The sequence below is a fragment of the Procambarus clarkii genome, chromosome 71, assembly GCF_040958095.1.
Source record: "Procambarus clarkii isolate CNS0578487 chromosome 71, FALCON_Pclarkii_2.0, whole genome shotgun sequence".
In the NCBI taxonomy this organism is placed as follows: domain Eukaryota; kingdom Metazoa; phylum Arthropoda; class Malacostraca; order Decapoda; family Cambaridae; genus Procambarus; species Procambarus clarkii.
The window spans coordinates 15,023,408-15,050,162 of record NC_091220.1 but is presented as its reverse complement, the minus strand read 5'-3'; the positions used below and the strand labels follow the sequence as shown (position 1 = coordinate 15,050,162).

The 26,755-nt window shown below is 41.0% G+C and overlaps 1 protein-coding gene across 1 annotated transcript; it reads right to left on the bottom strand.

The window, feature by feature from the left end:
* Positions 1-975: 975 nt before the first annotated feature.
* On the bottom strand, positions 976-23,789 carry LOC138349664 (myosin heavy chain, muscle-like). Its single transcript, XM_069312062.1, has 22 exons — positions 23,713-23,789; positions 20,493-21,062; positions 19,847-19,874; positions 19,505-19,610; positions 19,010-19,099; positions 18,721-18,883; positions 18,181-18,284; positions 17,699-17,836; positions 16,949-17,218; positions 16,533-16,703; positions 13,964-14,294; positions 13,522-13,574; positions 13,182-13,269; positions 11,167-11,284; positions 10,626-10,743; positions 7,410-7,883; positions 5,262-6,148; positions 4,959-5,037; positions 3,829-4,074; positions 2,765-3,552; positions 1,952-2,405; positions 976-1,848 (listed from the first exon to the last, which is right to left on the bottom strand). Exons 2-22 carry the CDS (start codon positions 20,998-21,000, stop codon positions 1,330-1,332), a joined length of 5,733 nt encoding a protein of 1,910 aa, XP_069168163.1. The 5' UTR covers positions 21,001-21,062; positions 23,713-23,789; the 3' UTR covers positions 976-1,329.
* Positions 23,790-26,755: the final 2,966 nt, after the last annotated feature.

The following is a 26,755-nucleotide window of genomic DNA, read 5'->3' as shown; positions in this document are numbered from 1 at the left end:
CTCTCAGAGAGTAAACCCTTAACCCATTTTCCCTATCTCTGGCACTAGATGTCTTGTCCCAAGAACAACTCACCTCACCGCAGCTATACGCAGATATTCTATATTATGTTAAAGCTGGTTTCCTTATGATTAGTGTTCCTTATTTAGAAGTTATTTATTTGTGTCTCTTAGTTAGCACTAAATTTAAAATGTTATTTTCCCGTACTTGCTCATAAATATTTTCTTCCTTAAATATTTTAAGGAAGCAACTATCAATATGTTGACCAGACCACACACTAGAAAGTGAAGGGACGACGACGTTTCGGTCCGTCCTGGACCATTCTCAAGTCGATTGTCAAGTCGGACAATCGACTTGAGAATGGTCCAGGATGGACCGAAACGTCGTCGTCCCTTCACTTTCTAGTGTCAACATATTTCAGCCACGTTATTGTGACTCCTCGTCTGCAAACAACTATCAACTAATTCTAAAAAATCTTCTGCTCTACCATAGATGAATGAGGCTAAATTGTACCTTCACTGGATGTCTTCCGCAGAAGCGAGTTTATTCCTCCTAAACAGCAGTCAGAACTTAGTTGCATTCTTTTCCCCGTTGTTTTCCTGAAACAACGGGGGAAAACGACTTTGGAAATTACGGGCTATTCATGCCCGTGCCACCTTTTGGGTAGCTTAATCTTTATCAATCAATCATCGACTAAAGAAATATGCTCGAACGCTTTCAAAACATTCAGCCTAGCCATTCTGAGGCCTACTTAAACACAAAACAATAATATATATAAAATGTTAATATATATTGAGAAAATGAAGTTTTTGTTTGTACAGTTCAGAAGAACTAACGAATGTGCATTTGGGAACGGCCGGAACTTGGACTAACATTGCCTAAAAAATGGGTTGTGATTTTGTGTTGGCATGTATTAGTCTGTATACTAGAAACATGTTCATAAATAGTTGTGGGTTTTCATAACTTAAGTAATATACTTGTCAAGTTTGAAAACAATTTATTTTGTTGTCTAATACACTATTTATATATTAAATTGCACTATTTATATAATAAATGATGCGAATTAAATACTTTTTGAATTTTTGTTATTATACATTTTTTAGTATAGTATGTTTAGGAACCTTTACATTTAGTGCAATATTGTAATATATTAGGTATCATATTTTCTGAAATAACAGCCACTTATCACCCAAGATTATTTCCAAAAGAATAGACCTATTTTGTGTTTTTGTATTTCTAATATTTTGTATATCCAAACGGATATGCAAATATTAAGCTGATACATGCTCCTCTCATATATAAGACCATAAACAGTGAAGGTCCAGTGTGTGTTATTGTCGACTCTCCGCTTCCTCCAGTTCCTGTTGGGCCTTGCGGAACTTGGCCAAGTTCAAGGCGGCGATCTCCTCGGCCTCCTCGATCTGGCGCTTGTAGGTCTTCACCTTCTGTTGAAGGGCGTCCACCAGGTCCTGCATCCTCTCGTGGTTCTTCTTGTCCTCGTCGGACTGGAAGGTGAGCTCCTTGATGCGCCTCTCACACTTCCTCAGGTTCTTCTGGGCATCAGAATGACGGCGGGATTCGTCATCCAGCTGGCTTTCCAGTTCGCGAACGCGGCTCTCCAGTTTACTTAAAGCCTTTTTTCCACTCTTCAAAGCGTTGCTTTCAACTTCCTCAAGACGAATCTGGAGCTCCTTTACTGAAACTTCCAGTCCCTTGCGCATTTTCTCCTGAGTTTGTGCATGTTCCTGCTCTGAGCGGAGTTCGTCAGCCAGGCGCGCGGCGTCAACCATGGCCTTCTTAGCCTTCTCCTCGGAGTTCTTGGCTTCATTCAGCATCTCCTCCAGATCGGCCTATAATGAATGGGAAAGAAACATTGAATAAATCATTAATATTGTTCATTGAGCATGGTGCATTAATATAATATATCAATACGGTATACCTTCGTAAACTTACATGCATAGTTTGCATCTCGCCTTCGAGCTTCCTCTTGGCTATGGTAAGAGAACCATTCTGTGCAGTAAGGTCGTTGATATGTTCACTCGCCTCGGCAAGCTCTGCTTCAGCCTGGCGACGGCCGCGATCCGACTGTTCGAGGAGGGTTCGAGACTCCTCCAACTCACCGTTCAAAGCATTGGAACGGCGCTCAGCAATACCATACTGCTCACGGTATTCTGAAGCAAGCCGTTGTTCTTCTTCAATGCGAGTTTGCATATCCTTCATTTCACCTTGCATTTTCTTCACGTGCTTCTGTAGATCACTATTAGCCTTGTTAGTATGATCAAGGGCAATTTCAAGCTCATTAATATCGGATTCGAGCTTTTTCTTCATACGAAGAGCTTCAGCCTTGCTCTTAGCCTCCGCCTCAAGGGAAGCTTGCATGGAGTCGATCGCTCGCTGGTGACATTTACTGCAATAAAAAAATCAAAATGTATTTAAAGAGCTATGATTTACATACATAATTCATGATATATATATATATATATATATATATATATATATATATATATATATATATATATATAGAGAGAGAGAGAGAGAGAGAGAGAGAGAGAGAGAGAGAGAGAGAGAGAGAGAGAGAGAGTTTTCCGTTTTTTCACTTAACACTGATAATGGAGTATTGTCTTCAAAGTATTTGTATGTACGGAAAATAAATGAAGTGCGTCTTGTCTAATGTACTGCTGTTCCTCATTGAAACAAAATTTCCAAGAGGAAACCCTATATCTGAAAAAACTAAATTACTGCGTAATATTAGACTGAAGAACTTACCGAGTATTATCAAACTCTTCTTCCTTCTCCTGGATACGCCTGTCAATCTCCTGTCGCACTTGGCTGAGTTCCAGCTGGGCACGGAGCACCTTGTTCTCCTCTTGTTCCAAGGCGGCCTCGGCCTCCTCAAGTGCAGCTTGGAGCTCTTCCTTTTCGATTTCAAGACGCTTAGCGTTCTTCTGAATCTCGTGGAGAGATCGTCCACCTTCACCAATCTGGTCCATCAGGTCCTTGATCTCATCAGCAAGGTTCTTGTTCTCTCGGCGGACAGCGTCCAGCTGCTCGAGATTCTCCTCGTAGGCGGCCTTCACACGGAAGAGTTCAGATGAATAATTACGGCACTCCTTTTGGGAAGCATCAAGTTCAGCTGCAAGGTCATCAACCTTCATCTTCCATTCTGAGATGATCCTGTCGAAGTTCTTTTGTCTCTTTTCTGCGGCGTTGGCCAATGTCTGAGCTCGCTCAACCTGAATGTGCATGTCCTCGAGCTCAGTAGACAAACGTTGCTTGGTCTTTTCCAAGCTCAAGTTTTTAACATTAAGTTGTTCTATCTGCTGTTCGGCTTCCTCAAGACGTGCAGAAATCTTCAAGTGAGCAGCTTCGAGCTCCTCAGCGCGAGCAAGACCCTCAGACTCGTACTTAGCTCGCCACATTTGGGCTTCAGCGTTGGCTTTAGAGAGTTGGCGCTGTAGATCAGCTTTACCCTCACTTTCTTCATCGAGCTGCTCTCGAAGACCGTCAATATCGTGCTCCAGATTACGGAACTTGCCAAGAATTGTAGCACGCTCCTGAGGATGTTATCATTAAGATCATTAGTATAAGCTGGGGAAAGTATATGCTATGTGACTGATATTACAAGCCTTTACAGGTATATAAAATATCCACATGAGGGATATTTTTTGAGTTAGATAATTAGTGAACGCTGAAACTGTATGTGTTATATGACTTATATCACGAGCCTATTCCAATATTACAGGGGTGTCCACATGAATTCTTTACACGTTCAAATCATAATAACTCCTGAAAGTAAACACCTGCTCCTCTTAAGTGCGTTCTCAACTCACCCTGCATTCATCATCTGCTAGCTTTCTGGTGTCTTCAAGCTGATTTGTGAGAGAAAGTTTGATTTTTGTGAGTTGTCCAATATGGCTTTCGGATTCTTCCACTTGACGTAGGAGATCGGCGTTCTCAACCGCAAGTTTCTTCTTGGCAGCATCAAAATCATTAAGGGTTCGATTGGCTTCATCCAGTCTAGCTTGCAGTTCAATCATCTGATGCTGTATCTGCTTATTGGTCTTCTCAGCTACAGCCTAAAATTCAAGACAAAATTTTACTTTTTTTCCCTTGTATACATCTTCAGTCTTCCGAGGACTTTGCGGGAACTCTTAAAGCATAGCCGTTCTTTTCGAGAATTTGCAAAAACATCAATATTATGTCAAATTTCAGCAAGATTATATCCGAGGCTGTAGGTTCTCACACTAACACCACCAGTGGTGGTACCCCTAATTCTTCCCTCTCCCTCCCTCTTTTCCACCTCCTGGCCCCTTTTCCCTACCCCCTCCCCTCTCCCCGCTCTCTCTTTCTCCCTCTTTTCCCTTTCATCTCCCCCATTTTCCCTCTTTCTCATCCTCTGTTTTCACTCCCATCTCCTTACCCTCCACCTCTTCCCTTCAACCTACAACAGAATTCACTCCAACAGTACACTCCATGTACATATATAGAAGGGGTTGCCCCGGCTGCACCCAGGTCTCTCCACCCTCTTCCCTTCCCACTCTTCATCCCATCTCTCTCTTGACACCCTCGTCCCCTTGGTCTGTCTCCTTCGTCCATCCTCTCATTCTTCCCCCTTCCTCCACTTTCCCCTCACTGCTATGCGCTCTCCCCCATTTTCTCGGAAAATATATTATTAAGAAGCACTGAAACAACTGTATAAGTCTCAAAAATATATTATTACTATCACTCAAAACTCTTAAGAGACAGACATTGGCTGGTCAGGGTCAGCCATAGGCTGACCGACCCCCGACCATTCTATGTCCGTCCCATACCCCAGACTATTTCCCCTGCAAAATTGGACGTGGCTATCCCCAAGCGTCTGGCCTTCATCCCTGACATTCTTATAGATATAGATTGCTGCATCACTATTGGAAAATACTTTGTAATCAATTAATGTGTGAGTGCCAGAGATATAACATGCCTTATCTCGTGCGAGCCCGTCCATGGCAGCCTTGGCGTCGTCTGCGTCACGCTTCAGGCTGTCTTTGTCCTTCTCCATCCTGTAATTCAATACATTTATAACATGAATAGTTGATAAAATTAACAGAATTTGAATTAAAATAATATGACGAATATATGTATTATTACTAACATTTGTTGAAGTATTAATTGTGATCAGTGTTATAAATAATTATTGCATATTAAATTCTGTTACTAAGGGAGTTTACGGAATAATGTAAACAGTTATTGTGAGAGACGACCGTGTCTCACAAAGAGTTCTTACCTGGCCTTCATCTTGTTAAGATGATCAACTTGCTCGGACATTTCGGCAAGGGCATCGTTGTGCTTCTTGCGGAGGATTACCAGCGCTGACTCGTGCTGGATGTTGGACTCTTCGAGGTCACGACGAAGTTTAACGAGCTCAGCCTCCCTCTTTTTGTTGAGCTCTATCTGTGCGGCGGTAGCACCACCAGCTTCATCTAGGCGCTCTCCGAGCTCTTCTAGTTCACGTCCAAGGTTAGTCTTCGATTTCTCAGCTTTGGCGCGAGCTTGGCGCTCATGTTCAACCTCTTCTTCAAGCTCTTCGATTCGGGATTGTAGTTCCTTGATTTGTCGTTGGATTTTAACAACACAACCTTGTTCTTCCTCGAGCTTGTTGGCAAGCGAGGAAAGTTCCTTGTCCTTTCGCTGGATCGTTTGCTCGAACTCTTTGTGATTTCGCTCCAGATCTGCGACGGATTCCTGAGTCAGCTTCAGATCGCCTTCGATCTTCCTCCTGGTCTTATCAGTTTCAGAACGAAGCTTCTTTTCACGCTCAAGCGAATCCTCCAGCTCATCCAGAGTTTGCTCAAGCTTAGTCTTTACCTTGGTCAAGTGGTTACATTTATCTTCGATGCCCTGAAGATCTTCGGCCGTCTTCTGATTGCACTCCTGTAGGTGTTTTTTCTCCTTGTTTACTTTGTTGATGAGTTCGTCTTGGTGGGTAATCTCATCGTTCAGGTTACGGATTTGGTGATCCTTGGTGGATTTATCTTGTTCAGATTTCTGAATGGTGAGTTCGAGGTCCTCGATATCCTTTTTAAGACTAGCGGTTTCTTGCTCAAGTTTCCTCTTGCTTTGGAAAAGTTGACTTCGTGCTTCCTCTTCTTGTTGAAGACGCTCAGTAGTTTCCTAGTGGGAACAGGTTTTGATTAGTCAACGTTGGTGGGAACGTGTTTTCATTAATCAACATTGGTGGGAACAGATTTGTATTAGTTAATGTTGGTGGGAAGTATTTGGATAAATCAGCGACGGTGAGAACATGTTTTCATTAATCAACGTGGGTGGGAACCGGTTTTGATTAACCAATATTGGTTGGAAGCATGTTTTGATCAATCAGTGTTTTCAGAAAAGCATGTTTTGATCAATCAATGTTTTCAGAAAAGCATGTTTTGATTATTAAAGATTGGTAAGAAGCATCTTTTGAGTAATCACAGTAACGAAGCATATTGTTCAAGATGTTTCATCAGCGGGTTTTTTTTTTTTTTAATATACGGACTGAGTAATGCAGACTCAAATATAAGCAAACCCAATACAGTCTGAAAATATAGTTTAATCTATTTTCATGTACATATTCGTGCAGATATTTACTGTCCCTGTTTATGTATGTATAATGAAATACTTTTTTTTACGCATCCAAAGATCTGTGATTGAAACACGAGTTGACCTCGTTTCATATTTTGCAATTAGTTTGTCACTGTTTAAGATGTAATATTATGCATGCAGAAGTCTCTCTGTAGCATGTCCTACCTCACAGAGACTGGGACAAGTTGCATCTGGGATACAAGTGTTAAGTTGCATCTGGGACACAGGTGTTAAGTTGCATCTGGGACACAGGTGTTAAGTTGCATCTGGGACACAGGTGTTAAGTTGCATCTGGGACACAGGTGTTAAGTTGCATCTGGGACACAGGTGTTAAGTTGCATCTGGGACACAGGTGTTAAGTTGCATCTGGGACACAGGTGTTAAGTTGCATCTGGGACACAGGTGTTAAGTTGCATCTGGGACACAGGTGTTAAGTTGCATCTGGGACACAGGTGTTAAGTTGCATCTGAGACACAAGTGTTACAGGACAAGTGTATAGCACACGAAGTCTTGCTGCGTGTAAATGTATGTGATCAGTTTATTTTTCTCAAGCGAAATGCATTGGTACAAATTGGTAAGTTTACTTAAAATGTAGAATATCAACAGTTGATTATACCAAATTTTTATATACTTAGTGTACCCACACCGAGAGTTTTTTTCCTAGGTATTAATGCATAATTCAACACAAGAAACTAAGTATATTTGAATCCCTAATAATCCTTGCATTATATCAGCCTTAGACCTAGATGCAGGACTGAGCATAAACTTAACTTTACATGTAAACAGAAACTTGTATCGAAGTACTCACATTGAGCTGGCCCTCAAGATCTGCCTTTTGACTTTGCAACTTGGCTTGTTTGTCGAGGAAATCGGACACGTTGCCCTTGGTTGATTCAAGAGCAAGCAAGAGGTTGTTCTTTTCTTCGAGAAGAGCAACGTTAGCAGCCTCCAGCTCCTTACGAAGCTGAGCCTCTCGTTCGTAATCTTCCAGGGCCTTGGTGGCCTTCTCCTCCAACGCCCGAATTTCGTCCTCCACGCGTGTGACATTAAGAAGGGGCTTCACCTTCTGCCACATGCGGTACCACGCCCAGTTTCGGAGCTTCATGAATTTTCTGATGTTCCGCTGGACCACGATGAGAGCGACACGTTGCTCCTGCAGTTTCTTGAACTCTTTGCGGCTGATGAAGCCGCGGATCCAGGCTTGCATCCACGATATAATCTTGGCCAAACGGTCGTCTCGGATCTCCTCCAAGACACCCAGAACTCCTGCACGGAAGAATACCTGCGGCCCCAGAAAAGGACATTAAAACTTAGGTAAAATATACTGACTTCTGATTAAGAGATCTATCTAGGGCCTATTTCCAATGTGCTTCTGGAATCCTTTACACCACCGCCCACGGGATGGGTATGGGGTGCATAATAAAGAAAGAAATTGAATTGGCTACGGAAATTATATTGGGGCTGCGACAGGTATATATTACCCGAATTCAGCTCTACCACTTGATTTAATTATTTTAATAAATGATAAAATCTTATTATTATTAGCTGATGATGAATCACGAAAAGCAATTTTTAAATATTTTCCCAAATGAATGTTAACGGAATTCTAACATTTATTTTAAAATTAATACGCAACAAATATATCTCAATAGTAATGAATAAAGGGGATACAGCTCTCAACTCTTTTTGTATTTCGGAATATGCAATATAATAATACTTACCTCCGTGGCTGACTGTAAATTACGGCACATTAATGTTAAAACAGCATGCTACAGTATGCCCTAAAGTACCAAATAGGAGAAACCGGAAGAAACGAAGGAAAATTCGTTGATTGATGAAGGTTAAGCCACCCAAGAGGTGGCACGGGCATGACTAGCCCGTAAGTGGTATAAAATTTGTTGGAAGTGAATCAGTTACGGACCATCTGGTCACCACTTGGCCCGAGAGACATCTCCCGTCACGCAGGGTGCAGTCGCGCCTCCACAGATCTCCAGTATCAGCTCTTGATACTGGTAATGGCTCAAAAGGGCCACCACTTACGGGCTATTCATGCCCGTGCCACCTCTTGGGTGGCTTAATCTTCATCAATCAATCAGTTACGAAGGTAGCAGAGCTGTCTTGGTGTCTCGGTTTCCATTGGCAACGTGAACAACTATGGTTGTTAGTCCCCGTCAGATCGACCAAGTACTCTCCAAGAGCACTAAGTGTACTGCACTCACGCTGTGAAAGGTTAACGCTAAACGCATTATATTAATTTTATCAAAGGGATTACAGCGAGAGGACATGATTGACGAGCTGGTACGTCATGTTACACGAGATGAATGGTCATGTTAGACGAGGGGTAAGGTCAAGTTAGATGATCTATGAGACTGTATTAGTTTCTAAAATGTTAGACTAGCTGTAAGGTCATGTTACACGATCTATACAGCTGTATTACTTTCTAAGATGTAAGATGTTGACTTACTGTAAGGTCATGTTAGACAATCTATCAAGCTGTACTAGTTTCTTAGATGAAGGATGTTAGACGAACTGTAAAGTCATATTAGGCTAGTTGTAAGGTCATGTTAGACAATCTACGAGGCCATGTGTGGTTGAAGAAACCTTAACCATTAGCAGGGAATGATAAAACTGAGATCAGGAAGGATCGGTACATTGACAATTTAAAGTTTACGAAAATTTAGCAGCGGGAGAAGATTGCGAGGCTGCGAATTATACAATTTGAGCTTTGAGATTACATATTGGGTCGCTACACTTAGCAGCCAGTTATCGACGAGCAACCCACTGGTGAGGAAATATAAAGGTAAACCAAAGGCGTGTTTTCTGTCATTATGTTACAGTTTCATGCCCTGATGAGGTGGCTTTACGCCTTTATGAGGAGGTTTCACGCCCTTATGAGGAGGCTTCACGTCCCTTTCTCATATAAAGTACTTTATAATTTAAAAACTTCGTTTATAAGAGAATTACAACAACGCAAAATATATATATATATACCTAAGAATGATGTAGTGTGATTCTACATCATTCGAGTATGAGTAGGAGCATCACTCGCCTTGGTGGGTCCCTGAGGACCCTAGTCTGGGTGCAACTGGATGGACTCGAGTTGCAAGTATGAACGGTCCCTATGAACGGCGACACACACTACCCCTGCGGCATTGGTTACCAGTAACGTGTAACGGGTGGGATCATCATGCAAGAACAGGTCACTACTGGTATTTTGATTTTGATGATGAGCATAGAATTGGTATCTACAATATTTTAATCTGAGAACTAGAGCATCATCAATACGGTGAATTCTAAGGAGAGAAAAGGTCCTATACACAGTAAAGGTGGAGGAAGTAGACACTGTGTCACTTAGTCTTCTAGTCTACACTGTCTAAGTAGACAGTGTTTTTTCTTCCCTAATTGGTTCATGCTTGTGTATCTATACTACATATTTCAAGCGACAAACTCTGTGTTCATTCAGAAAATGTGGCAACACTACAATGGCTATCGCAAGCGGACGATACATCTTTCAATTATACTTCCGACTATAATTGAGAATTATTCTACCTTCTACAATAATTGAGAATTATTCTACCTTCTACAATAACTGAGAATTATTCTACCTTCTACAATAACTGAGAATTATTCTACCTTCTACAATAACTGAGAATTATTCTACCTTCTACAATAACTGAGAATTATTCTACCTTCTACAATAACTGAGAATTATTCTACCTTCTACAATAACTGAGAATTATTCTACCTTCTACAATAACTGAGAATTATTCTACCTTCTACAATAACTGAGAATTATTCTACCTTCTACAATAACTGAGAATTATTCTACCTTCTACAATAACTGAGAATTATTCTACCTTCTACAATAACTGAGAATTATTCTACCTTCTACAATAACTGAGAATTATTCTACCTTCTACAATAACTGAGAATTATTCTACCTTCTACAATAACTGAGAATTATTCTACCTTCTACAATAACTGAGAATTATTCTACCTGCTACTCATGCTAGGAGAGACGCACCTTAGTGTTGCCTATTCGGTAGCTTTCTGTGCTCAGTTCAATTTTCTCTAAACATATTTTGGCTGCTTCCTTTTCAGATGATGCCTCCGTCATTGGTTTAGAGGCTAGAATTAAGTATCTTTTCACCGGTAAAAAAAATGAAGATATATATATAAGAATATACGTTTATAATGGAATTTATAATTCCAATATAGTTTTGTAATTAATGAATATATGCTTACCCAGGTATAGATGCAACTATAGCGAAAACAGAAGTAATTATTACAATGAATACAACAAAATTATAAGTGATATATTTTCTTAAATGTAAATGGAAGTCGTTGTGCTTCAAGACCTGGAAATCATAGCACTGGTTGTTTAGTACTGCTGACAAACACTGTTTTAAGTATGATTAGATATCTTTCATGTTATACAAACTAGCAAATAAAAAGTTAGAATTTGTGTTTTGGTATTTCTTTTCCTTCTGAATAATTAAGTTATTCAGTCATGCTATTATTACAATATTATTTATGTATGAATGTGAAGAGCGAATATTATTCACCGGTGCTTGAAGTCAGGGTACAACATCCTGTTGGGGAAGCCCTTACGACAGATACGGATGCCCTCAAGCACACCGTTACAGGTGAGCTGATGCATGATGAGAGCAGCGTCAGTCACACCTGGAGGAAGTTAATGGTTGAAAGGAAGATAATTCATAGAGCATCTTTTGGGGGCATTCTCAAGGCTTCCTATTGAAGATTTTTTCAGATTTATATTTCATTGTTAATACCTCTGTGCATGAGTTTATAAGTTTAAGGACCTAATTTTTTTCCCCATTGTTGTGTGTAATTGGTAAGATCAAATAAAGTTTTATAATTTAATGCTTGACTTTTTTTTATCTCTCCTAATAATTAAAAATAATTCAATGAATTTAGACAATTAAATTTTGTACAAAATATGACGATAGTGTTGTGTATGGCTACCTACCCGGGGACTTGGTTTCGTTGGGGACGATACTGTGTTTATATGAGGCTACCTACCCGGGGACTTGGTCTCGTTGGGGACGATACAGTGTTTATATGAGGCTACCTACCCGGGGACTTGGTTTCGTTGGGGACGATACTGTGTTTATATGAGGCTACCTACCCGGGGACTTGGTTTCGTTGGGGACGATACAGTGTTTATATGAGGCTACCTACCCGGGGACTTGGTCTCGTTGGGGACGATACAGTGTTTATATGAGGCTACCTACCCGGGGACTTGGTCTCGTTGGGGACGATACAGTGTTTATATGAGGCTACCTACCCGGGGACTTGGTCTCGTTGGGGACGATACAGTGTTTATATGAGGCTACCTACCCGGGGACTTGGTCTCGTTGGGGACGATACTGTGTTTATATGAGGCTACCTACCCGGGGACTTGGTCTCGTTGGGGACGATACTGTGTTTATATGAGGCTACCTACCCGGGGACTTGGTCTCGTTGGGGACGATACTGTGTTTATATGAGGCTACCTCCCCGGGGACTTGGTCACGTTGGGGACAATACAGTGTTTATATGAGGCTACCTACCCGGGGACTTGGTCTCGTTGGGGACGATACAGTGTTTATATGAGGCTACCTACCCGGGGACTTGGTCTCGTTGGGGACGATACTGTGTTTATATGAGGCTACCTACCCGGGGACTTGGTCTCGTTGGGGACGATACTGTGTTTATATGAGGCTACCTACCCGGGGACTTGGTTTCGTTGGGGACAATACTGTGTTTATATGAGGCTACCTACCTGGGGACTTGGTTTCGTTGGGGACGATACAGTGTTTATATGAGGCTACCTACCCGGGGACTTGGTCTCGTTGGGGACAATACTGTGTTTATATGAGGCTACCTACCCGGGGACTTGGTCTCGTTGGGGACGATACTGTGTTTATATGAGGCTACCTACCCGGGGACTTGGTCTCGTTGGGGACGATACTGTGTTTATATGAGGCTACCTACCCGGGGACTTGGTCTCGTTGGGGACGATACTGTGTTTATATGAGGCTACCTACCCGGGGACTTGGTCTCGTTGGGGACGATACTGTGTTTATATGAGGCTACCTACCCGGGGACTTGGTCTCGTTGGGGACGATACTGTGTTTATATGAGGCTACCTACCCGGGGACTTGGTCTCGTTGGGGACGATACTGTGTTTATATGAGGCTACCTACCCGGGGACTTGGTCTCGTTGGGGACGATACTGTGTTTATATGAGGCTACCTACCCTGGGACTTGGTCTCGTTGGGGACGATACTGTGTTTATATGAGGCTACCTACCCGGGGACTTGGTCTCGTTGCGGACGATACAGTGTTTATATGAGGCTACCTACCCGGGGACTTGGTCTCGTTGGGGACGATACTGTGTTTATATGAGGCTACCTACCCGGGGACTTGGTCTCGTTGGGGACGATACTGTGTTTATATGAGGCTACCTACCCGGGGACTTGGTCTCGTTGGGGACGATACTGTGTTTATATGAGGCTACCTACCCGGGGACTTGGTCTCGTTGGGGACGATACAGTGTTTATATGAGGCTACCTACCCGGGGACTTGGTCTCGTTGGGGACGATGCATCGGATGAAGTGGGGATGAGTGGCGTTGAGGGTCCTCATCAGGTTGCCCAGCTGCTCCTGTGGTAGCACACAACAATGATGCTCAACATCCATCATATTTTTTTGAAGCCAACAAGAATTAAGAAGTGAGAAATTATCCACCTACACACTTCTTCACATTACTGCATGCTGATCTTCAGATGAAACCAAAATAACGGTTATTTCATATTTTTGAGCCATATAAGTCTCACCGCTTTACAAGTAGCTGTGAATACTTATAATGTAAGACAATTATTACATAATCTCTTAAGTAACTCCATATACACCTACCCTGTACCCTGAAGACACTGTTGAGAACCCGCCAGACTTCTTGCCTCGACCACCTGCAAGAAATTGGAACGGCAGGAGTGAGAGCGATATATATATATATATGAAATGAAGACGGAGGTGCCAAGCAAGGACAACATCAACATTTTTTGAAGGGTATGACCCTGTCTATTGTTACTGTCAGTCTTAGGAAACTTAACAAGTACTGTCAATCGTTGACAGCCTCAACTATTACTGTCCATCACGGCCGCTTCAACCAGAAACTCTGTGGACGGAAAATTCATCAGTTAGGACTGGATAAATGTAATCTACCTGAGTAAAATATGTGGAATACATTCTCACACTCGAAACCAAAAAAGTAATTTAGCAAGATGTAATACTTTGGGCATATTATTCTGCTGATATATTTCATTCAACCAGGTGTTGTATGCTATATACTTACCACCTTTAGAGGCATCGGGGCTAGCAGACTGGCCGGGATGATCGGCGAAGATCGCAACACAAAGAGCGTTGGAGGACTTCTTGATCTGGTCAACGACGGTGTCGTTGAGGGGATCCTTGTTCTTCTCCAGCCACCCCGCCAGGTTGTACGGGACAGTACCGGCGTAGTGGACGATGGCGAAGTGGGCTTCAGCCTGGCCCGGCTTGCCGGCCTTGGGTTTGATGAAGACAGCAGACTTGCCCAGATGGTTGGCGTTCAGCTTCTCCTCGAAGGATTTGTCGGTAGCCTTGGGGAACATAGACTCTTCTTCGAGAATTGAGAGAAGTCCCAGTGGCTGTTTATCAGGAAAGAATAATACTAATTATATAAATATATATATATATATATATATATATATATATATATATATATATATATATATATATATATATATATATATATATATATATATATATATATACGTATAATTTGCACATAAGTAAATGTGTGTATATCACGAAAACAAACACGTGATTAAAAATGTGACTATGTCAGACCACGGAGGAAAAATGAAACAGCCATCATTTCATTTTTCCTCCGTGGTCTGATATTGTCACATAAGTAAATTTTCATGAACTGTGTTGACTTTATGTTATGGCAAAAAAAACTATTTGTAAACCAATGTATTCATTTTCACAGAACTTGATAATCAATATACTTACCGACAAATATTAATGTATAATGGGATGGCAGTGTTGTATTTCCAGAAAAAAAAACTTTCACCGTGTGTATTCAAATATGTTAGAAACTTCAACAATGTGTTTTAGACATAATAAGACTTTACAACTACATCTCAGTAGTGAAAATGGAACAGTTGTAAGTCAATTCTGTATTATTAGTTTGCACCCAGCATTCTGTAGGGTGCAGGGCAGGGATAAAGCTGTAAGGACATGAGCAACTAAGATCTTGACTCGAACCGACAGCTAACTCTGCGACAAATAGGATCAGCACCTTCACTTGTTACCTTGCTAATTGGTTCAGCGCGGGACTGGTTCTCGGGCCACACTCAAAGGCAGTGCCCGCGCTTGTACGCATCCTCTGAAGGCTAAACATGCGCTGGAAGAACTCTTGGCAGATTTCGTTGATGAAATAGACTCAAGATGGTCTTTGCCTCTGCTGAGGAACGATTGAAACAGGTGAGCACTTGGTTAGATCCTGTACTGGACTACTTCAGATCTGCTTACGGGGAGTGGGCTGGAGGGAAAAGGGGGGTGACTCGCCTGTTCATGAGGTTTACACTATAGTTACCCCTGATCTCTAAAGTCTTGCAGACAGTAGATCAGCCACAAGGAGTACCAAAAACGTCATTTAATGAGTCAAGTTAAGTGATAAGGTTTATGTCAGCTAGGACCGTATAAGGGAAATGTAGAAATAATCAGGAAGTCAATATTTCTTTAGGAGTAGCCATTTTGCGTCTAAAAAAGGCTAAACATGCATTTTTGAAGGAAAGGAGGTTGGAATGGAATAATTTACAAAGGTAAATATACTGGCAAAGAATATTGTGGTTGTTTTCCAGGTAATTCTTAAAGGGGTAGTATTTACATATTTGCATATGGTAATCAAATCATGCTTTGGGGGAACTGGGAAATACTATAACATGTACCAAAATACTTTAAAAGTAGATGTACAAAATATTTTTAAGATGATAAGGCAAAAAAGCATATGCTACATATATTATTACATATAAATTTATGTTATTGGATTTAAATTAGATTGTTTATTTTAAGTAATTAACTTTAAATAACTTTCTTTTTTGCATTATCAAATATATGATGAATGGCTGAAGTCTCTTCAGTTGTTTAAATAATTATATCATATCATGAGGTCAGGATAGGAGGAAAATACTCAAACAGCGCCAGGGGCCAGATTCACGCAGCAGTTACGCAAGCACTTACGAACCTGTACATCTTTTCTCAATCTTTGGCGGCTTTGTTTACAATTAGTAAACAGTTAATGAGCTCCGAAGCACCAGGAGGCTATTTATAACAATAACAACAGTTGATTGGGAAGTTTTCATGCTTGTAAACTGTTTAATAAATGTAACCAAGCGCGTCAAAGATTGAGGAAAGATGTACACGTTCGTAAGTACTTGCGTAACTGCTTCGTGAATCTGGCCCCTGGTGTCTCAGTCAGATCTGTAACCAGTATTGCCTATAACTACCGCAATACACTGAGGGATAAGGGCAAGAGCATGGTCTGGTACAGGATATTTATAGTTTGGGCAGACTCTCAGATCTGAAAGAGAAGGGTAAATGGAGTGAACCAGGACTCTGACTGAACTTTGAAGTCATTGAACGGGGTAAAACTCAAACCTTGTAACCACAAAACCAGAAACAAGAGGATATCGTGGTAGTAACTACAGTCATTGGGAGATCAATCCTTGGTAGCAACTGCAATAATACAACACAAAGGAAATGTATTTTACTAAATTGGAATCCTATATGAAGTTTCTCAAGTGACTTCATAACCTCAACACTGCTGAGTCGCATACAGTTTTAAAGCATTGCGAAAAGACATATATAAACCGTTTTACCTTCTCGAAGAGCTCGATGCAGGCCTGCAGGTCCATACCGAAGTCGACGAAGACCCAGTCGATACCTTCCCTCTTGTACTCCTCTTGTTCCAGCACAAACATGTGATGGTTGAAGAACTGCTGCAGCTTCTCGTTACAGAAGTTGATACAGATCTGCTCGAAGCCGTTGAACTACAGGCAAACAGACATGTGCAGTTTCGTCAGTAAATATTGTTGATATTTACTAATATCTAATAATATGTAAATATTATTAAATATTAAGCCGTTGAACTGTTGGCGATGAGAATGTCTTCACTGTGATTAAAAGTTTAGGAAAAATATATATTCTGCATTAAATATGACAACTATGTGTGTACAATTAATTCAATTATTATCAAAAAAGTTTTATGGATAGGATACAAAAGCCGTTGACTTACGTCGAATATTTCGAAACCAGCAATATCAAGTACGCCGATGAATGAATGCCGCTTGAGGCCTGTTTCAAGTGTGATATTACACTTCTTCACCAACCACTTGAAGACCCTGTCAAAGATGGCCTTAGCCAGAGCGCCGACGGAGTAAAACACTTGGTGCATATTTCTTCCCTGAGTTACAAACTCAGATCCGACCTTGATCTTAGGCTTACACAGGTTCTTGTAAAGGTCGAGGCCATCCAGGCCCAGCAACTTCCCAATAATCTCACCAGACTGTATAAGTGAACAAGATGGAGTTGAAACATAGAAACCATCTCAGACAACATACCAGCCCATTCAAGATGCACGAAAATAGCTACACCAAAATATTGTATCCATGAACGAAAGAGATTTACATAGGCTGATACATCAAGATGAAGAAAACTTAAATATATTGTATCCATGAACGAAAGAGATTTACATAGGCTGATACGTCAAGATTAAGAAGACTGTATTGTATTCATGAACGAAAAAGATTTACATAGGCTGATACTTCAAGATGAAGAAGACTTAAATGTATTGTATCCATGAACGAAAGAGATTTACATAGGCTGATACTTCAAGATGAAGAAAACTTAAATGTATTGTATCCATGAACGAAAGAGATTTACATAGGCTGATACTTCAAGATTAAGAAGACTGTATTGTCTTTATGAACGAAAGAGATTTACATAGGCTGATACTTCAAGATGAAGAAGACTTAAATGTAATCACCTCAGTGCCGTCGGCCTCAGCCTGCTCCTCGCGACCCCTCTGCTTGAACTTCATCTCACCGAAGTGCATGACTGCAGCAGTCAGCTTGTAGACGTTCTCCTTCTCTTCCCTTGAGAAACCCAGAATATCGAAGGCTTCCTAGATAAGAGATAATTCTATAATTACTCTGCTATTAAGTAATTTCTACTTTGGAATTATTTTTATTCATGTAATTCTAGTATCAAAATATAATAAACTGCAACTAAGAAAAGTATTTAAACCAAAGTTTTAAGCTAGAATGTGTATGTTATAGATTAATTTTTAAGTCAATTTGAGTCAATTACTTTCATTAAATAAATAAAACTGTTCTAGATATAAAATAAGCAATCAGCAGCCATGATAACAAATTATATCACAGAATAAGTTCTGAATAGCTCATTGAAAACAAAAATTACTCTCACTTAGAGCTTAATAATACGTTGAAGGAGAAAATCTTAGCTTACATCTGAGAACTGCATCTCTTCCTTGTCATCAATGGAGGCAACAGAAATCTTGCCCTGAGACACAAAGTGGTAGTCGTAGATATCGTTGCTGAGGCAACATTGAGCTGAGAGAGGAACAGACAAAAGTCATAAACTTCCATCTTGGAACTGGACACACAAAAGAGTTTTGCATGGTTGATTAAAAGGATTAATATAAATTTGGTTGCAATTTACGATATGCCGAATCGCATGTCATTTTCAAATAGTGTATGTTGATTTGATGTGGATTTTAAGGTTAGTTAACTGCGGGGAGGGTTATTAAAGGTCTAACAAGTGAATATATATATATATATATATATATATATATATATATATATATATATATATATATATATATATATATATATATATATATATATATATATATATATATATATTTATATATAATACTGCATGGTGAAGTATAATCGACACAGGAGATAAGTTACTTGATCCGTGATGGGACCACATGCATTCAAGATCATATATCAGACATTAACGCAGGTGCCACAAGCTACTTACACTTAATCCACGGTACTTGATCGGACATGAGCTGATAGAAGATATGGTAGGAGCGCTCAGCGGGCTGCTGAGAGATGACGCGAGCCTTCTCCAACAGGTAGACCTCAATGTCTCCACCGGACAGCTTGCCATTGGGCATGAAGTGAATGCGGATGAACTTGCCCTGTGGAAGCATAAGGAAATCCACTCAAGTATCATGTGGTAAGTCAGCCTCACAATTCATGAAATAACTAGGCTCCGTATTCGGTATATTGAGGAGATATTTCGATACAATGAAGATTAAACTCACGAAGCGGGAGGAGTTGTCGTTACGGGTGGTCTTGGCGTTACCGAAGGCCTCCAGGATGGGATTGGTCTGTACGATCTGCTCCTCCAGGTTCTAGGGAAGGGATCGAATCATTTGATCACACGTTGAAATGTATAAGATGTACGAAACAAAATCTGGCCGCATTTCTTTAGAATGATTGTAATTACTGTACATTTAGAACTTTATATATATATGCACTGTAATGTATAATGAATACTTTTAAATGTCTCTTGATAGTATGGTAATCTATCATAGTAGATAAACAAGACCTCTATGCTTAGAGTATATAATATATAAATATTTTTGCATACGAGTCTACAGGAGTAGATTGTAAATTTAACGTCAGTAAAATGAAAGATTGACAGTAGTAGAATGCAAGTTTTTCCGCAATATAATGCAAGTATAACAGCGGTAGAATGCAAGTTTACAGCTGAAGAATACAAACGAATCAATTCAGTTTGGTCTCCTATACACTACCTGCTTTTTCTCGGCATCAGTCTTCTTCTTGGTGGAGGCGCCGACGTTGGCGAAGTAGGAGAGCACCTTCTTGGTGTTCTCAGTCTTGCCGGCACCGGACTCACCGCTACCGGGGGTTAAAAAGGAGTAGCATCTTTAATAACAAGTACAGTATGACTTGAACAGATTTACTTGTTTTGCAATGTAGACGACCAGATAAACAAAAATATTCGACCAGTTGTGGGGGCGACAATGACCAGATGAAGAGCGGAACACGACGAATAGGATTAATAGGAGAGTGGGAGAGGAAGCATCTGAACAAATGGATAGAGAAAGACGACGAAGATGAGAAAAGCAACTCACGTGATAAGCATCGACTGGTTCTCGCCAACTGTAAAGGGAAGAAGAATTTTTTTACCCATTGAAGTAGGTGACTTGTATCATATGTATCATGTGTGTGTGTGTGTTTGTATGTATGACAGTATCAGACCACGAAAGAAGGATTAAGACAGGAATTTCCTTAAGTACTTTCGTATTTAATAAGGCATCCATCAGTCTCAGGGGGCTATGAGTCGCACTCGGGTTGTCGGTCTGGAGTGGCCTCTCCAGGGTAGGTTGATACAGGGGTAGAAGCTGTTACCCATGCAGCAGGTCCCCCCCCCCCCCCTTTTCACGGCACCGAAAGTCCCTATGCCTTCTTTTACTAACTTCAAGGTAAACTCCGGAGCTGGAGCCCCTAGAGTAGTTCGTTGTTGCCCTCAACCTCATTCTGACTGTTCCTGCGACGGCGCTGGAACCAATCGTATTGGCGTTTGCCTTTCCATTGGAGACTTTCGGCGCCGTCGAGAGGGGGGACCTGCTGCATGGGTAACAGCTTCTCCCCCGTATCAACCTACCCTGGCTTTGCGCTCTGGAGAGGCCACTCCAGACCGACAACCAGAGCGCAACTCCATAGTCTCCTGAGACTGATGGATGCCTACTATATGTTTGAGAATATACATATACTCACTCTGCAACATGTTCATGTAGGCGCCGTCGGCGATAGCGAAGAGATGGGGAGGCACTTCGTTACGCCTCTTGCCCTGGTAGATCTTGACCACGCGGTTGGTGTAGATGGGGTAGCGCTTGTAGGGGTTCACGGCAATACAGAAGAGACCGGAGTAGGTGTAGATGAGCCTGGCAGTATAACGGATCTTCAAGTTGTAGAGGACGGAGGCATCGTTGAGGTAGGTCAAGTTGGACATGTCCTCGCATTTCTCATACTTGGGAGGGTTGACTTGACCCACGAGATCCTTCTTGAAATTTTTCGTTTCACCTTTGGCCAGAACAGTGACGAGGTCGCCCTTAGTGCCCTGGATCAAACCCTCAATGAAGCCTTCCTTTTCGTCGGGGATCCAGCAGGACTTCTTGGCGTCGTAAGGTTTAGTCTGATCAATACGCTTCTGTTCCATGGAGACGAAGAGGAACTCGGTGGGGTCTGGGTCAGGACCCGTACTCTTTACAATGTGGCCAGGCATATCGGTGCTGAAGCTTCACCAGCTGTCTATGTCGCCCTCACAAATTACAGCTCTGATCTTACCTGAAAGAATAACACAATAACATGGGTGAATCTTAGACACAAACTCACGAATCGAGACGTCGCCACTTAATTTTCATATTTGTGGGTTGGGTTATACCTATTCAACCAGGCTGTGATTCATTCGTCAGGCTACGAGCAGCCGCGTCCAACAGCCTGGTTGACCAAACGACCAACCTGAAGGCCTGGCCGTAGACGGGCCGCGGTGCTTTGGATCCCCGGAACCTCCACAAGGTAGACAGACACAAGGTAGGTAGTGGGTGTCTAAATCCACAAGTTTTCAATTAGAAATATTCGTATGGATAAGCAAAGACAAAATATAAGATTGTTTAAGATTACAATCCTGTTTCTATTAGAGATATGTCAATCATCTTGCAACTCTCGGATATAAATAATCTTATAAATAATATTGGATATAAGCCAATAATTTTGTAACTTTTGGAAATAAGCCTATTATACAACTCTTGCAAGTAAGCCTATTATATAATTCTTGGATATAAGCCTATTATACAACTCTTGGAAATAAGCCTATTATACAACTCTTGGATATAAGCATATTATACAACTCTTGGATATAAGCATATTATACAACTCTTGGATATAAGCATATTATACAACTCTTGGAAATAAGCCTATTATACAACTCTTGGATATAAGCATATTATACAACTCTTGGATATAAGCATATTATACAACTCTTGGAAATAAGCCTATTATACAACTCTTGGATATAAGCATATTATACAACTCTTGGATATAAGCATATTATACAACTCTTGGATATAAGCATATTATACAACTCTTGGATATAAGCATATTATACAACTCTTGGAAATAAGCCTATTATACAACTCTTGGATATAAGCATATTATACAACTCTTGGATATAAGCATATTATACAACTCTTGGATATAAGCCTATTATACAACTCTTGGAAATAAGCATATTATACAACTCTTGGAAATAAGCCTATTATACAACTCTTGGATATAAGCATATTATACAACTCTTGGAAATAAGCATATTATACAACTCTTGGAAATAAGCATATTATACAACTCTTGGATATAAGCCTATTATACAACTCTTGGAAATAAGCATATTATACAACTCTTGGAAATAAGCATATTATACAACTCTTGGAAATAAGCATATTATACAACTCTTGGAAATAAGCATATTATACAACTCTTGGAAATAAGCATATTATACAACTCTTGGAAATAAGCCTATTATACAACTCTTGGATATAAGCATATTATACAACTCTTGGAAATAAGCATATTATACAACTCTTGGATATAAGCCAGTTTTGCTTCCAAAGAAGCCAAATTCTTTCATTAATAGAGTAATAAAACGTATGAAACAGCTTAATAAATAATATAATTCAGTGCCTTACTGTATGTACATTTAATAAAAGTTTATCAAATTATTTGTCTTTAAATCCGCGAATTACATTGATTTTAGCATAATAAGCTTTCCTTAAATTAGCAACCTAGTTTGATTCTAATGGTCTATTGCCGTCTTAAATCATTTACAGTCCTGCTCCTGTTGGATGTAGCCAATCATCGTTCTCCAAAAACAATTAAAAAGCTTTATTCGAATATAAGTCAATCAATATGTTTCTGTCGGAAATTATCATGTAATCACAGTATTATTTACTACATATGAGCCAATCATCGTGATGCATTTGGATATAAGCTAATCAGCGTTTAATATTCATAATAGAGCAACTCTTCTTGATTTAGCATCATCTGAAAGGAACTTGTGCGTCAAAGTCGTCATCAGCATACGAACAACCGGCTCTTATGGGTACCAAGAGCGGGAATCAGATCACCATGGGGTACAGTGACGCCACAAGAGCGGGAATCAGATCACCATGGGGTACAGTGACGCCACAAGAGCGGGAATCAGATCACCATGGGGTACAGTGACACCACAAGAGCGGGAATCAGATCACCATGGGGTACAGTGACACCACAAGAGCGGGAATCAGATCACCATGGGGTACAGTGACGCCACAAGAGCCGGAATCAGATCACCATGGGTACAGTGACGCCACAAGAGCGGGAATCAGATCACCATAGGGTACAGTGACGCCACAAGAGCGGGAATCAGATCACCATGGGTACAGTGACGCCACAAGAGCGGGAATCAGATCACCATGGGGTACAGTGACGCCACAAGAGCGGGAATCAGATCACCATGGGGTACAGTGACGCCACAAGAGCGGGAATCAGATCACCATGGGGTACAGTGACGCCACAAGAGCGGGAATCAGATCACCATGGGGTACAGTGACGCCACAAGAGCCGCGTGTGTTTTCCCTCCATGGATCTAGCAAGCTATTTCATTCCTTTTCGGCACAAAGACAAAATTATTCCAGGATACTTTCACCTGAAGCGTTGCGTAAATACTATTGCAAAACGAAATTGTTCTTGGCAAAATCATATTCATGCCCCAAAACAAGAATCCGAAACTTGGAGTAATTACTGTCTACAATTTTTCAACGATGTCGAGTAACTCCAATTGGAGAACGTCACGGCTGTTCCCGGCAATGAACATATGTTTCTAAAGTGCACATTTGAGAGTGACTGTTGTTTAAAGTATGAAGACAAGAACACGGGTTGAACCGGTGTGTGTTGTACTTACAGAAGGAGAGCCAGGAACACACCACCGTGATCACCACCGTATGGAGGGCAGCTGAGGGCGGCAGAGGGAGACAGGTCCCTCATATACCATACCCCGCACCACAACGGGAGGTAGGGTGGGTGGAGTTGGTAATGAATGTGTAATAATAGAGTTGGGTTGACAGGATGACGGCCGACTGCTCATCAAGTGAGCACCCTGGCTCATGTTACCGGCCTGTCTTCGAGGTCTTGCTTCTTGATGACTTACCCAAAAACTAGTCGTAATAAGAATCAGATTGTAACTTGCTTACCTAAATGAATTGTGGGGTTCTGTCCCTGAGCCCAGTTTGTGCCTCTGTAACCCTTTCCACTACCGCCCACAAGATGGGTATAGGGTGCATAATAAATGAACTAAACTACCTAATAAGAATCACTATATAAGACTTAATATATGTATTAACACGATGTACTGAACGGGGTGAGAATAGCTTGAGCTACCTCATCCCTTTGTGTGTATTTATATTGTAATAAACTTATTTCAATTTCAATTTCAATAGCATTTGACAAATTTCTGCTGTGTCTACGTATTCCCCCATTCACTATTTTGATTTCGTTGTTAAAGATGGTTGTTCGCCTTATAATTAAAAAATTCACTGCACATTTTTACATGATTTTAAGAAAATTCTTAAAATTCTAAATTCTTACCTATTGTTAACATTCGTAATCCCTAAAGACATTCATTATATTCCTTATTTGGGTACTGAAAGCTATCATATAAAAAAGGAACTTTGTAACATTGTAAGACATTTCTGTAAGACATTAATTTTCAGTTTCCAGCTTCAGATAATAACTTTCTTGATAACTATTTAAAACATAGAGATCCTTTAACCTTTGACCTCAGATCTGACGTTGTTTAACCCTTTTTAAATGTTGGAACTGTGATGTTCGAGACGTGGGGAATACCTCACAGTAGTAGAGATCACTGTGAAGACATGAGTCATCCTCTCACTCACAGTGATTTCACCTCACAACTTTCTAATCGTCTTTGACTAGATCTCAATATCTTGGAATCCATTTTCATCGCTAAATTGAGACCCGAATTGAACAACTCAGAATTCTCGACTCAATCGAAGAACACTAAAAATATTTAGAGAATAAAGCGAACAAAGAAACCCATATATACATATATTTATATTCAACTGAAACTTGCACATCCATCCTCAAACCAGCTGAAAATTATGGCCTTTATTTTGTTCTCACTACAAAAGAAATCTAATAATACATAACTCAATTCTACCACTTGATACTCTTGTAAAAAGTCTAGGAGATGCGGTAAAACAACTTGTGAGAAACGGGAGCAGTAAATAGCATCCACTGCGTCACTCGACCTGACACATCTGCAGGTGAGGAAAGACGATAAATGACAGTTGGGTATAAGAAAGGGGGAAGATGTTTGTACCCCAGGGTACACTTGACGGTTTCTTTATCTCTCTTTTGTTGGCGGAGATTGTGGTGGGTGAGAAGGGGATAGGGTGGTGGCAGCTACGACAAGGGAAGCAAGCGTTGATGGTCCAATCGACTCTTCAGACAACGGGAGACATCTCCCGTCACGCAGGGTGCAGTCGCACCTCCATAGATCTCCAGTATCAGCTCTTGATACTGGTAATGGCTCAAAAGGGCCGCCACTTACGGGCTATTCATGCCCGTGCCACCTTTTAGGTGGCTTAATCTTTGTCTTTATCAATCAGTTGATGGTCAATACAATATACTCATGGTAGTTAGACTCTTGCTCAGGGTGGTCAATATCATACTCGTAGTTGGCGTTGTACTCATCATGTTTATAGTATCTTGTCATCATGTTCAATACCTTCCTATCATGTTTTCCATGATGTGCAGTACCTTCCCATCATGTTCAGTACCTTCCTTTTATGTCTCCCATCATGTTCAGTACCTGTTCATGCTATTCTGTCGCTCATCACCGCACACCTAGCCGCTGTGTTAAGGATTAGGGCCGAGCTGGGGAAAGTCGATCAGACTTGAGTCTAAGAAACACTGGCCACGATTCATCGAGGATGGCGACTTATATATAATGGACTTATAATGGATGCCTGCATATATTAAAGTTTACAAGCTTGTAAACTTCGCATCCCAAGGTTGTTATTGTTATAGAGAGCCTCGTAGTGCTGCGGAACTCGTAACCCGTTTAGTGGATGCGATATAAGCCGCCGTGATTGGTGAAAGATGTACAGGTTTTCGTAAGGGCACACGTAAATGTTTGATAATTCACTGTAATTGTTGTTATAGAGGAGAATCGTGGCGTTTCGGAGTTCGTATGTACGATTTAGTAAATACAGATTAAGCCGGCATGGTGGAGGTAAGAGGAGCATACATCGTAAGTGGAGAGGTAAGTGGTTGGTGAATGCGAGTCTGGCGGTGCAGGACAGGGAGGGAGAGTGCCAGGTGGAGCAGCAGGAAGAGGTATGAGAGAGAGAGAGAGAGAGAGAGAGAGAGAGAGAGAGAGAGAGAGAGAGAGAGGTAGAAAAGGAGTATTTTGGTAGAGAGCAGGAAGGTGGCCACCCCGGTATACTATTACAGTATACCAACTGCCAGGGCTCGCCGACCCCCCTGGTCACTGTTGCTCTTACCGTGCACACACTCACACTTAAACTCACACACACGCACGCGCGGGTATGTGTGTGTGTATTCCCCAAATTGTGCTTGCGGAAGGGGGGGGGTTCAGTTTCGTTGGGGTAATTTAAATACATTTCAATAACACTTTGGGTTGTTTTTTCAAATTATTAACCAGACTCAGAGCTACGAGAATCATATTTTAATGCAAACATCTCACAGCCATTATTTTCGACCAAGCTGACAGAGAGAGTGGGAAGGGGAGGGGAGGAGGGAAATAGGAGGGGGTGTGGGTGAAAGTGTATTTGGTCCCTCCCTTGTGTTTTGCTTAAAACGGGCCTCAAGGGCACAACACGAGTGCTCATTTGTATGAAAGATTGTTTCAACAGTAATATTCAAGAGGAACAAATGTACATACAGGTGAAAAAGGATTTGTT

Bases quoted from the DNA above. Each gene is read 5' to 3' on its own strand.
- LOC138349664 (XM_069312062.1), bottom strand. From the start codon at position 21,000: ATGCCTGGCCACATTGTAAAGAGTACGGGTCCTGACCCAGACCCCACC. The intron at 17,837-18,180 runs GTAAGCTAAGAT...TCTCTTATCTAG, and splicing joins AAGAGATGCAGTTCTCAGAT to GAAGCCTTCGATATTCTGGG. The intron at 17,219-17,698 runs GTGATTACATTT...TCACTTATACAG, and splicing joins CTGAGGCCGACGGCACTGAG to TCTGGTGAGATTATTGGGAA.